This window comes from Primulina eburnea, chromosome 1 (genome assembly GCF_022965805.1).
Source record: "Primulina eburnea isolate SZY01 chromosome 1, ASM2296580v1, whole genome shotgun sequence".
In the NCBI taxonomy this organism is placed as follows: Eukaryota; Viridiplantae; Streptophyta; class Magnoliopsida; order Lamiales; family Gesneriaceae; genus Primulina; species Primulina eburnea.
Genome location: NC_133101.1, coordinates 20792345 through 20806092, shown reverse-complemented (window position 1 = coordinate 20806092; position 13748 = coordinate 20792345). Strand labels below are relative to the sequence as shown.

Below are 13748 nucleotides of genomic sequence, written 5' to 3'. Positions count from 1 at the left end.
AGATTTAAATTTTTTTTTTTTGTTTTCTGTAAAATAAAATTTTCTTGGTGCTAAATTTTCTGAAAAATTTTCTTGTGTGGTTAGAAATAAATTATTCTATATGATTTAAAATCATACGATATAGAGAACCTGGCTCCGATACCACTGTTGGATCTCGGTTTCTACACGTCCAAACGCAGCGGAAGTTTTAAAAAATTTTATTTATTTTGACAATCAAAATATGTTGGGACGCTCGTATGATTTTACTATAAACATTCATAGGGTGTAAAGAATGTTATACCTTTGGTGAATAAATCACGTGGCTCCAACTACACCGGTATTAACGGACGTAGCTCTTGTTGTAAATCCCTACGAACATTCTTCGGTCTCCTAATCCGGTCCACGACTGGAATATTTGTTCCTCTTCTAAATTGCACTAGTAATTTAGAAGAACTTTTGCGTTGGAGAGAAAAATATGAGAAACGGCTCAATCCCCTTTTTCAAAATAAAGAAGCCGAAATTTCTTGCAACCAAGAAAGGGATGAATCTCGAGAAATCAGCAATTCTCGTGTTTTTGGAAAAACAAATCCCACCGAATGCATGCTATCCTTTAAGAATTAAAAATATTCTTATTTTAATACTAATCATTCATTTTACTTAATTAATTAAATTAACTAAGTTAATGAAGGATTCTTTAGGCATGTAAATCTCGGTAAATCTCGAATGAAAAACTTTGGAGTATTAGTGGAGGCTAGGTCAATTTTTTTTCTTTTCTTAAAAACAAAAGCCTTGACCTAAATTCCATAATTAACATTAACGGGCTTGATTTAATTAATTGGGCTAGTCCAACTAGTTTAATTAATTTAATCAAAGTCCATTAAAATTTTAATTATTTAATATGTTGGACTTGTACCCCTACAAGCCCATTAAACATATTATCCACCATATTTAATTTATTAATTAATCAACTCAACTTTTGAGCTTAATAAATTAAATACATTATAAATTCAACATTTGAATTTATTATTTAAATTATAAATTCAACTTCTTGAATTTTTATCACCTCCAACATTTTATATTTAATAAACCCAACAATTGAGTTTAATAAATTAAATTCTCAAATTTTATAAATTCAACTCCTTGAATTTATTTTCTCAAAATTTAATTATCATAAATTCAACTCCTTGAATTTACTATATAATATAAATTCAACTTTTGAATTTATTCTCTCAACGGGAACAAACAATCCAGTACTTGTGTGACCCTCAATGGTTCAGGGATACAGCTAGACGTGGGTCCACAACTCTTTGTGATTCAGGACATAATCCTTTATTCGGGCTTACCCTAGTTAGCCCCATTCTTTTCATCAACACCTTGATCAAGAATGTCAAAACTCATTTCTGATAGCACCCATCGGATCATGGTAAGAGCGTCTAGTAGCATCGCCCCATGATCCCCTAGGTATCACTGATAGTGCCTGCAAGAACCAGTCGATTATGATTAACGTACAGTACAGTCCCTTCATCTCATATATCCCGATCGAATCTGCAACCATTGGTTCATCGAGGGTTGCATATTAATTCGATAACTATATGATAACTATAATAGTGGCATCGCATGTACTATTTAGAGAACTCCTTCTCCAACGTACATCTCGTACTCTGGCCAGAGATTCCATGCACTATTATTTCATTAGATCACATAGGATATCCACACCCGTAGGTGAACGGTGAATCCCCGACTACAATGCACTGGCTCCTATATGTGTCGCAACTGTACCCAACCTCGCCACCTGATGACTCTCCTGGAGTCGGTAAACGAGTCAAAGCACAGCCCTAGCATATAAAGCCTCAGTGTTGTCCCGGGTCGTAAGGACTAATGGTGTACAATCATAACCACGAACTTATCCTCTCGATGAATGATAACCACTTGGAAAGTCCGAGGGAGGGTTGTTCGGTATAATTATCATATGACTACCCATCTGTATGTTTGGACATCTCTATGCCCTTACCAAGAAACGCAGTACACAACATCACAGATGCTAGTCTCGAGCTCAAGCGACCTTTATCCATGTTTTAGGCGGCTGAATCGACTTGGAACGAATTTAGAATATGTAGTGTTTACAAATGAGTTTCAACATCGAATTACGATTTCATTTGTATTAAAGCATAATCAAGGACTTTATCTATGCTGCTTGCATGGGTATACAGATAAAGTATAACGAAACCATTAAAAAGTAAATTATATTAAAATAAAAATTGTTTATTTCACTTGGAGTCAATAAATTCCCTAGCCAACCGTTGGCTTGCAGGGCATCTACTCTAACAGAAACTTCTTCCAAATTTTCTAGTGCAATTTGGAAGAGGAACAAGCGATCTAGTCGTGGACTTGATAGGAGGATCAAAGAAAGCAGATCTGAAGAAAGTTCGTAGGGAATTCACCAAGAGCTATCTCCGCTAACCCCGGAATAGTTGGAGCCGTGTGAATCGTTCACCAAAGGTATAAACTCTAACTCCCTATGAATGTTTATGATAAAACCATACGAGCACTCAAACAAATATATTTTGATTTTCAAAATAAAATAAAATTTTAAAACTTCCGCTGCGTTTGGGAGCGTAGAAAAACGAGATCCAACAGATGTATCCATAACAATAAACCCCATGATTAAGAAATCAGAAAAACTTCACAAACAATGGCGGCGTATGCCAGTATATCTGTAGGCTTCTCGCCCCAACTTCATGTTTCAGCAGAGCTGTACCATTCAAGTGTACATACAGTATCAAATGCATCAACTTGTGGGACATGAACATGATTTTATGATTAGATAAATTGTGCAAAGGTATTGAGAGTGGTGTGCGAGACTAGCTCTGGCTGCCCAGGTTGGCATTTGAAATTTAAAATTGTTCTTTCTTGGGGCAGAAGTTTCTGGTTCATACATTTAGCGGACTTCTAATTATCCATCCTGGGAGATTGAATGTATAAACTTGGTGACTATAACAGGTGCTTGTGTTTTACTAACTAGCCGGATTTATTTTTCTTATAATCTGGTCAATGAATTTATGTTGGGAATATCAATAAGATGTGTCTGAAGAAGACAACAAAAACTTTTGTTCAGATTTGCCAAAGCATCCAACTAGAAGAACCTTTATGGTCTTAAATCTTAATGCTTCACGATAACGGAGGCTAATAAATTATCAGCCCAAGCTGGCGTGGCCAACTAAATGAATCTGCCTCATCATTTGTTGCACGGTTTAAAGTTCAAGGTCTCAGAAGACTGCAAATCACTCGGGAGCACGCAACGGCTTCTTTCGACCATATTGATTTTTTACGGTTAAAGATCAGCGATACACATATATGGTCGAACAAGGCCGGTGCGTGCTCCCGACGCCATCGGGTCTTTATTTTAGTGACACCAGACTCACGCGTGATGCACGTTGTGATTTCGTCAGCCACAAATGATGGAGTTGATTGAAGGGATCATATCAAGATATATATTAAATGAAGAGGGACGAATTGGCTTGTGAAAATATTTAGGGATATAATCGAGAATCAGTTAAAACCCATAAAAATGCATTGATGCTCAAAACAGACAGAAATAAAATACATATTTTGGTGCATATACACATTTTCTAGATATTTTCTAATACAAATTTTAATTTTCAAAATTCTTAAGAAGCATAGATTGAGCTAAAAAAAACTCATCACTGATGATAAATAGTGAAAACATGAGAAGTATAAAAAGAAATGCACTTAATTATTTCACTATCCCAAGAAAAAAGAACTAATAACGCTCAAATTTCAATGCAAGCGAGAGCAAATACAATAAATAGTTTCTCACGAGTCACTAAAAGAAATCCCAAATACAAATCTACAAAAATGACACGAAAAAAATAAAATTAAATCAAGGACAAGACACTCTGTATCATGTTCCGAGCTAGAACTCGATTAGGCAGGATCAGTCGCTTTATTAGCCTCATCAGGAGTTTTCAAGTACCATCTTTTGAGTCATGCTGAAGCTTTCAATACCTGTTACGGCAGTTTTTAGTCCCGACCAAATAAACACGAAAGAAAACGATAGAAAAATTAATCCATCCGGCGAAGGAAGATCGAATACCTCTTCATCCCAGCTTATTCTCCACATCATGAAACTCAGAGCAAGTGTCAGACTGATAACTCCACACAGCAATCCGATCCAAAGTCCCTGTTAGATCATCGTCATTTTTCAAGTAAAAGTACGGGTGTCATGATGTGTCAAGGAAAATATCGAGTTCAAGATATGAAAACCCGAATTTTTGTAAGCTAACAAAGGAGGTTTGGTATAGTGTCTGTGTTCTTGATTGCTGAAAGTTGGATCTTTTCTTAGTGATCATCCGAGCTCTCAGATGTAAATCTATATATATATATATATATATATATATAGTTAGTTGTATAGGAAACGCATGTACCTTTACTTGAAGATCCATCACATATCCAAGAAACAGGCCGATTGGTAGACTGATGAGATAGAAGCAAACTCCGTTGATCATAGCCACTGTTGCTTGCAAACCAGCTCCGACAGCCACACTTGAGATGACGACGACAACATTCCGGGATTTTTCAAGCATGACATACAGATTTGGAATTCGCGTATTTCATTTACTTGAAACATTTACAAGTCACGAAAGCGTAGCTTAAAAACTAAGGTTTAGCAATTCATAGATGGTGATACCCCCATTAGGATCCGGGTCATAGTCAGGATCGGTTTCAGGAGCATCCGGGTAGAACTCCCCTTCCCAGGCAGAGTGGTGTTGTCCGCAATTCTTTAATATTAACTCGGGCCCTCATAGAGTTGGCCGGGTGCTTCTCACCTGGCCGAGTTAAGTTCCCGGTTACTTTACCACTCGGGCAACCTCGAGAATAGCGCTACCTCGATAAGTGAACCACACTCGAGTGTGATCATTACAGGCAATCCAATCTGTCAGAACAACTTGAGTTTGGAGTGTCCGAGAAGTCATCAGAAGCTAGTATGGTAAACCGACTTAGTAGATGACACGAAAACCGAGGTAACTACCCATTCCTCTCCTATAAATAGCAGGTATTAATGTCATTTAATGATCCGAAATAAAAAAGAAAAGAAAAACCTTTGAACTTTAAGCACTCTACGTATTTTTCCTCAAATATTGCTCGAAGCTCATCATCTTACAATTTGCTGACTTTATCATCGGAGTGGCTACGTCGGAAACTCCTCCGGCGCCCATTCACGAGTTCTTTTTATTTGTTTGCAGGTGTTGTTCAAGCCATTGTCTTCGTTCAAAATTCCCAAACATTATAAATTGTTGATCTGATCCGTTGGAGCTCCTTACCCGGCTCACCATTTCAACAGGATCATATCATTGGCGCCGTCTGTGGGAATTATATTGAGCTCGAGACGTTGATATGGCTCGCACTAGGAGAACAGACCAAAATAATTCCCGGGCCCAGGGGGACGGGGGACAATCTTCAAGACAAGTGGGTGTTAATAACACCGAGCAGAATCTCGTAACTATGACCCGTGAAGAGTTGAAAAAAATGATGGCCGACGCAATAGCTCAAGCTATGGGCAACAAAGAAGTTTCTCGACACAACATGCCGCCCGAGCAAGAGCAGGAGCAGGAGCAAGAGCAGGAGCGGAGGGAGGAGGAGGAAGTGAGTGGAGGTAACATGGATTATAGTGTCGGATCAAAAGCTCCGACTACGGACAGAGGAGTTGAGAGAGTTAAAGCAAAAGATGAGGATCCTAGAGGGACAGTTGGAGAGCCGTACCGCCGCCCGGGTCGTTGCCAAAGGGTGCCCGTTTGCTGATGCTATTGTCCTTGAGCCTCTTCCCGGGAATTTCAAGTCTGCCAAAATAAAAGATTACGATGGCAATTCGGACCCGGAGGAGCATCTCGCCAGGTTCGAAAACATGGCCATGCTACACTGCTACACTGACCGAATCAAGTGCAAGGTATTCTTAACAACTCTGGTGGACTCCGCCCAGAGATGGTTTGAGGGTTTGCCCCCTCAAAGTGTGCATTCTTTCAGAGATTTCCAAAAAGTATTCCTACACCATTTCAGTAGCAGCAAGAAATACAAAAAGACTGCTTTTAGTCTTTTTGAGGTGAAGCAGAGCCCGGAGGAGAGTTTGAGGGCTTATATCAAAAGGTTCAACAGAGTAGCCCTAGACGTCCCATCTTGTGCCGGCGAGACTAAGACTACAGCCTTCACTCAGGGTTTGAGGGAGGGGGAATTCTTCAAATCATTAACGAAAAAGGTACCCGGGGATTTTGAGGACCTGTTATCCCGGGCAGAAAAGTACATAAATATGGAGGAAGCCCAGAAGCAGAAGAGGGAAGCCGTGAGGAAAGAAAGAGGAGACCGGACATCTAAGCCCGAGGAGAGGGGGCAAAAGAGGAGCAATCCAGGGCATTTCTCCCATCATGTACCTTTGAAGATTGCCCGAGAGAGAGAGGTGCAGGAGTGTAGTAGAGATTTGGCCCCGGATCATCAGCTGTCCCCGGCCAGAGAAAAAGGGATTTTGTGCTCTTCACAAGTTGGGCTACCATAACACCGAGGATTGCAAAGTTCTGAAGGGAAATTATGTTGCGCCTTCTCTCCCAAAGCCCATTATCAATACCCAGATGACTAGGTTGCCGCCATGGACATCCCGGCAGCCCGGATCTAGTTCCCAGGGAGGAGGTGTCAGAAGCAATCCTAGGATCGAGCCCGGAAGGAGAAGGGGGCCTGAGCCTGAGCAAAGAAAGAAGTCACCCCCGGTTGTAGGGACGATTAAAATGATATCCGGAGGCTCTACTGATGGAGACTCTAACCGGGCGAGGAAGTCAAGGAGTAGGAGAGAATGTTTGGAGGTGGAAGGATCGAGGAAGAGTGAGGCAGTCATCAGTTTCGGCTCGGAGGACCTAAGAGGGGTGAATCTACCCCACAATGATGCCCTGGTGATCCAAGCCCGAGTGGCGAATTATGATATTCTGCGGGTCTTCGTGGACTCAGGCAGTTCTGTGAATGTAATTTTTAAGGATGCTTTTGAGCAGATGGATTTACAGGGCTATCACCTGGAAACAGTGGAAGCCGCTCTTTTTGGCTTCGCCGGGCACGTGGTTTATCCGGAGGGGGAAATTATTTTACCTCTAACTTTGGGTTCTCATGATCTCAAAAGAACAGTGATGACTTCTTTCACTATGGTGGACTCCCCATCATCTTATAACATCATCCTTGGGAGGCCAGCCATGAATGAGTTGAGGGCTGTAGCGTCTACGTACCACCAGAAAATAAAATTTCCTGTGGGAGCAAGGGTAGGAGAAGTCCGGGGAGATCAACCCTCTTCTCGAAAGTGTTATGTAGAAGCGGTCCGGGCAGATCAGAGCAGATCTAAGAAGGAGGGGAAGAGGGCTAAGATAGGTGGGACAGGAGGAAGGATAGTGGAGGAAGGGGAGATACACTTTGTGGCAGAGGAAGAGCAGGAGGCTGTGGAAATAGGGCCAGGCCAGCAAATCCGGGTGGCTCGGGATCTCAGCATGACCACCCGGGTGAGTTTAATTAAATGTTTAAAAACTAACATCCATGTGTTTGCCTGGTCCCAGCAGGAGCTTACGGGGATTTCTCCCTTTATATCGGAGCATCATTTAAACATCCTCCCAGGGTCTCACCCCATAAAGCAGAAAAAGAGGCACTTTGGTCCTGAAAAGGATAAAGTCATATCAGAGCAAGTAAAGGAGCTCCTGAAGGCGGGGCATATTCGGGAAATTCAATTCCCTACGTGGCTTTCCAATGTGGTTTTAGTACCTAAATCCACTGGCAAATGGCGCATGTGTGTAGACTTCCGCGATCTGAACAAAGCGTGCCCTAAAGATCATTATCCGCTGCCCCGGATTGACCAGCTGGTAGATTCCACCTCGGGCTATGAGCTGCTGAGCTTTATGGATGCGTACCAGGGGTATCATCAAATTCCCTTGGCCAAAAAAGATCAAGATAAAGCCAGCTTCGTCACCTCGGGAGGTACATTTTGTTATATTGTAATGCCTTTCGGGTTGAAGAATGCAGGGGCCACTTATCAGCGTCTTATGGACAAAGTATTCGAGAAGCAGCTGGGGCGGAACGTGGAGGTCTATGTGGATGATATCTTAAGCAAGACCCGGGAGGTCACTACTTTTATTGATGATCTGGAGGAAACTTTTGCCACCCTCATGCAATATGGGATCAAGCTTAACCCGGCCAAATGTATCTTTGGCGTAAAGAGTGGCAAATTCTTGGGATTCATGGTTACAGAGCGGGGAATTGAGGTAAATCCGGAGAAGGTGAAGTCTGTTTTATGTATGCCCTCTCCCCAGTCTGTAAAAGAGGTACAAAAGCTGACGGGAAGGATTGCTTCCCTTTCTCGATTTATATCCCGATCAGCACACAGAAGTTATCCTTTCTTTCAAGTCTTGAGAAAGGCCCAGCAATTCGGATGGAACGATAAATGTGAACAAGCCTTCCAGGACTTGAAAGCCCATCTTGCAGAGCTCCCGGTATTAGTAAAGCCCGAGCCCGGGGAGAAATTATTCCTGTATTTATCCTCTACAGAGCATGCTGTCAGTTCAGTGTTGATCAAAGAAGAAGGCTCTGATCAGAAGCCTGTCTATTATGTCAGCCACGCTCTAAAAGGGCCCGAGCTCCGGTATACAGAGGTAGAGAAGATTGCATTGGCTTTGATCGTGACCGCCCGGAAGCTAAGACCTTACTTCTTATCGCATCAAATAGTGGTTCTTACCAACAGCCCTCTTGGTAGAATCATGACTCATGCTGAGGTATCCGGGCGAATGATTAAGTGGACGGTGGAATTGGGGGAGTACGATATCGAATACAAACCACGAGTGGCTATCAAGGCACAAGCTTTATCAGACTTTTTATCTGAGATGATCCAGCCCAGCGGAGAGGAAGTGTGGACAGTTTTTGTAGATGAGGCGTCTAGCCTTGCGGGTGCGTGCGGAGTAGGAGTCGTGATGATATCTCCCCCGGGAGAAAAAATCAAATTGGCAATAAGGATTGATTCCCGAGTAACTAATAATGAGGCCGAGTACGAGGCTGTGCTAGCTGGAATTCGAGCTGCTCGGGAAGTCGGGGCTTCCCGGATAATTATATATTCTGATTCACAACTCGTAACTCAGCAGATAAAGGGTGTATATGAAGCTAAAGATGATAGGATGCTGAAATATCTACAGCTTATCAAAGCTCGAGCAGGAGGCTTTTTGGATTGGAGTATCGAGCAAATCCCCCGAGAAGAAAACGGCGAGGCAGATATTCTGGCGAAAATGGCAGCATCCCTAAGTGAAGTAAGCACCCGGGAGGTATTGCATGTCTCCCGCTTGATCCTCTCGACGGACGAAGAAGGAACACCCGATCCAGAAAGCTCCTGGATGACGCCTTTAATCAGATTTATTGAAAAGGGTGCACTACCCGAGGACAGAGGTCAAGCTCAGAAGATTAAGAGACAAGCTCCCAGGTTTGTTCTCTTAAACGCAATCTTGTATAAAAGATCATTCCAGGGGCCTCTTTTAAAATGCTTGCCTGAAAAGGAGGTAGATTATGTACTCCGGGAAATTCATGAAGGATGTTGCGCGGAGCACCTCGGAGGAATGTCTCTAGCTCGAAAAACCATGCTTGCAGGATTTTGGTGGCCAACCCTGGTCAGGATGCAGCTCGGGTGGTTCAAACCTGCGAAGGATGTCAACATCATACAAACTTCAAGCATAGCCCAGCTACTCTTATGAAGCCTATTTGGGCGTCTTGTCCTTTTGATCAGTGGGGTATGGACATTGTAGGTCCTTTCCCGATTGCCCGAGCTCAGAAGAAATTCTTATTAGTAGCAGTCGATTACTTTTCCAAGTGGGTAGAAGCTGAGCCTTTGGCAAGAATTACCGAAACGGAGGTATTGAAGTTCCTGTGGAAGAATATTGTATGCCGATTTGGAGTGCCCCGGAGATTAATCTCAGATAATGGCAGACAATTTCAAGGCAAAGGAATTGTTTCATGGTGCCAAGAAATGAAGATCACTCAATCCTTCACCTCTGTGGCTTATCCTCAAGCAAATGGCCAAACAGAAGTTGTCAATAGGATTATTGTACAGGCATTGAAGACGAGACTTCAGGGTAAAGGGAAGGATTGGGTTGAAGAATTACCTAGTGTTCTTTGGGCCTACAGAACTACTCCGCGGATACCTACTCAGGAAACCCCTTTCAGCCTTGTATACGGCTCTGAAGCAGTTCTTCCAGTTGAGATTGGAAAGACTTCTCCCCGGGTAGAATCTTACCCCCGCAATAATGATGAAAGCCGGGCCAGGGAATTGGATTTAGTGGAGGAAAAGAGGGACCGAGCGTTTATCCGCATGGAGGCCTACAGAGGTCGGGTCATGAGAGCTTACAATAAGAGGGTTCGAGTCCGAGATTTCCAAATCGGAGATTTAGTCATGAAAAAGGTCAATCCAGCAGGAGAGGTGGGAAAATTAGAAGCAAAATGGGAAGGGCCATACAAAATCATCCGAAGAGTCAGCCCAGGATCTTTTTATCTAGAGGATGCACAAGGACGCTCTCTCAAAAGACCCTGGAATGCATTTAATTTAAAGCAATACTATACATAACGGATGTAATCGATTCGCTGAGGATATCAATGAAAGATTTGCTTTTCCCAAAAGTGTTGTATTATTATCTCCCACAAAGAAAACAATCAAAAGCCCAGGGCACTACACCCTGGCTCGGGGCAACAAACCTCGACCATTCCCAAGTCCCGGGACATGCTCCCGGCCCAAGGCTCCGTACCTTGGTTCTCAAAAGCCCAGGGCACTACACCCTGGCTCGGGGCAACACACCTTCGACCATTCCCAAGTCCCGGGACATGCTCCCCGGCCCAAGGCTCCGTACCTTGGTTCTCAAAAGCCCAGGGCACTACACCCTGGCTCGGGGCAACAAACCTCGACCATTCCCAAGTCCCGGGACATGCTCCCGGCCCAAGGCTCCGTACCTTGGTTCTTAAAAGCCCAGGGCACTACACCCTGGCTCGGGGCAACAAACCTCGACCATTCCCAAGTCCCGGGACATGCTCCCCGGCCCAAGGCTCCGTACCTTGGTTCTCAAAAGCCCAGGGCACTACACCCTGGCTCGGGGCAACACACCTCGACCATTCCCAAGTCCCGGGACATGCTCCCCAGCCCAAGGCTCCGTACCTTGGTTCTCAAAAGCCCAGGGCACTACACCCTGGCTCGGGGCAACACACCTCGACCATTCCCAAGTCCCGGGACATGCTCCCCGACCCAAGGCTCCGTACCTTGGTTCTAAAAGCCCAGGGCACTACACCCTGGCTCGGGGCAACACACCTCGACCATTCCCAAGTCCCGGGACATGCTCCCCGGCCCAAGGCTCCGTACCTTGGTTCTTAAAAGCCCAGGGCACTACACCCTGGCTCGGGGCAACACACCTCGACCATTCCCAAGTCCCGGGACATGCTCCCCGGCCCAAGGCTCCGTACCTTGGTTCTAAAAAGCCCAAGGAGTTACACCCGGGCTCAAGACTCCGTATTTAGCAAGGTTCGCATTCTTTAATTTCCTATCGAATATAAAATATTTGGTCCGCTATAGATTAAGATATTGCGCAAGGAAAAATGATTTTTATAGCCAGAGCCCGGGGGCAAGAATTACACAAGGAGGTATGGAAATCTAAAGAAACAATCCTAAACTAAAAATACTGCAGCAGACTCCTCCCCGGTCTTTTCAGGAGCCTTTTCGGTCTCCTTGTCGGCATCATCATCCTTGGGAAGGGAGTCAATGGCTCGATCTATGTCCGGAAAGCCCTCCTTGTCTGCCGGAATCAAGCCCTCTTCCTCAAATTGCTCCCGGCATTTCGCAAAGCCAACTTTGAAGTAGTTGTACGATCTATCTTCAACGGCCGCTTGGAAATCCGAGGATTGGAGGAAGATAGTCTTCCATTCCTCATGAGTGAGTTGGAAAAGCTTGAGCTTATCTTCGGCAGCCACAACCCGGTGTTGTTGAAGAGTGGCTTCTTCTTCAAGAAATCGAACCCGGGATTCCAGAAAGGCAATTTGCCTTTGAGAGGCTTCTTCTCGAGCCAAACTCTCATCCCTAGCACGTTGAGTTGAAGCCAATTGTTGATTGACTCTTTCCAAAGAAGCAAGGAGCCCGGCAACTTTCTCCTCGTGCAGCTTCTCGGCCCGGGCGATCTCCCCTCGGAGTTGGTCGTGAACTTCTTGAGACGCCCGAGCCTGCCTGTTCGTCCTGGTGGCCACTGCCGCCACTTCCTCGAAGGCCGAGACCATCATTTGAGCCGCCTGGACAAAGACAAAAGTCAGGAAAAATAGGTCGGTAGCAATATTAAACCGTAAGACGAAGAGCTTACAGAGAAAAGCCGGTTTGATCCTTCCAGAAACCTGTTAGGGGCAGGGATGCTCTTCAAGAATATTGCTTCAGTAGGGCTGAGCATTTGCTTGAAGCGCTTAGCACCACTGGCAGTAGCTCCCTCGAAAAAAATATTGTTGGAAGGGAGCTCGGAGGCTGAGGCCCCAGTAGGTTGTGGGGGAGGCCGGGGTTGTGCAGGTGGGGAAGTACAGGGATCACCCTCAGATGGGCCTTCCAAAACAACCAGCACGGGCTCCGCCGCGGTTTTTCTTTTTCTTTGACTGAGAGGGGCGAGATCTTCAGCATCCTCTACAGTCTCAGCCATTGCCCGAGAAGTATCTTCCCGGAGAAGATCTTCCCCAGTAACTTCCACTCTTTGAGACGCCTCCTCTGCAGCACGCTTCTTTTCTGCTTCGGCGGTTGCGCGGCGCGCCGCAAGATCCTGTTCCCGGGCAGTTTTCTCAGCTGCCCGTCTTTTAGCAAAAGCCGCTTGCATCTCGGAATTATCTGGACAAAGAAGAAATAGTGTTAAGTAAATCAAGGAGAGAACAAGAAAGGAGGCGGCAGGAAAGAGGGGCGAATTACCGGGTTGAGAGCCCGAGCCCGCCACCTCATCAATAACGCGATCTTCGGGATCCTCAGCCCGGGGACTCAACCCATACGTGATCAAATTATCATCAGAAATTAGTGTGGAAGATGAGTATTTGCGCCCCTCCACCAAATCTTGGCTCACAATGAAGGGTTCTTCAAATTTATAAGTGCCGGGAAGGGAAGGTTGTGTAGGCAGAGAGGAGAGAAAACCGGTCAAGCAGGGAAGATCTCCCGGAAGTCGAATAAAAAAGTATCTTCCTTTCCACCCTTTTTGAGAAGAGGGTATATCATCAAGGAAGCGAGTATTGTGCCGGGCAGACAGGGAAAAGGCATTATCCCCGAACCGGCAAGAAAAATAATAGTGAAGGATGAGGGGGTTAATAAGAAAATTGTTCATATTAAAGAGGACATAAGTGGCAGCCATTATTCTAAAAGAATTAGGGTGGAATTGGTTAACTGGTACGCCAAAAAATTTGGCAACTGCAATGAAAAAAGGGTGAATCGGAAACCTAAGACCATTCTTAATTTGGTCCCGGAAGAAAGTAGTGTATCCTGGAGGGGGGTTTTTTGCCCTATCAGAGGACCCCGGGTATTAGGATAGAAAGATTGGAAGGAATATTACCCAAGGTCCTAAGTTCCTCATCCGCCCCTGAGCGCAGGGTGCTACTCAAAGAGGAGAACCAGGGAATTCCCGGGGCCTCGGCAGGAGGAGGGCCCGCGGCCCGAGCTTTACCCTTACCTTTCTTTTGGGCAAGAGCTCGGGAGTGACTAGGAATGG

At 44.7% G+C, this 13748-nt stretch overlaps 1 protein-coding gene across 1 annotated transcript; it reads left to right on the top strand.

Annotated features, from left to right (window-relative positions):
- The first annotated feature begins 6617 nt into the window (after nucleotides 1–6617).
- Nucleotides 6618–9746, top strand: LOC140805536 (uncharacterized). The gene has a single exon (XM_073161805.1). The coding sequence runs from the start codon at nucleotides 6618–6620 to the stop codon at nucleotides 9744–9746; it is 3129 nt and encodes a 1042-aa protein (XP_073017906.1).
- The last annotated feature ends 4002 nt before the right edge of the window (nucleotides 9747–13748 follow it).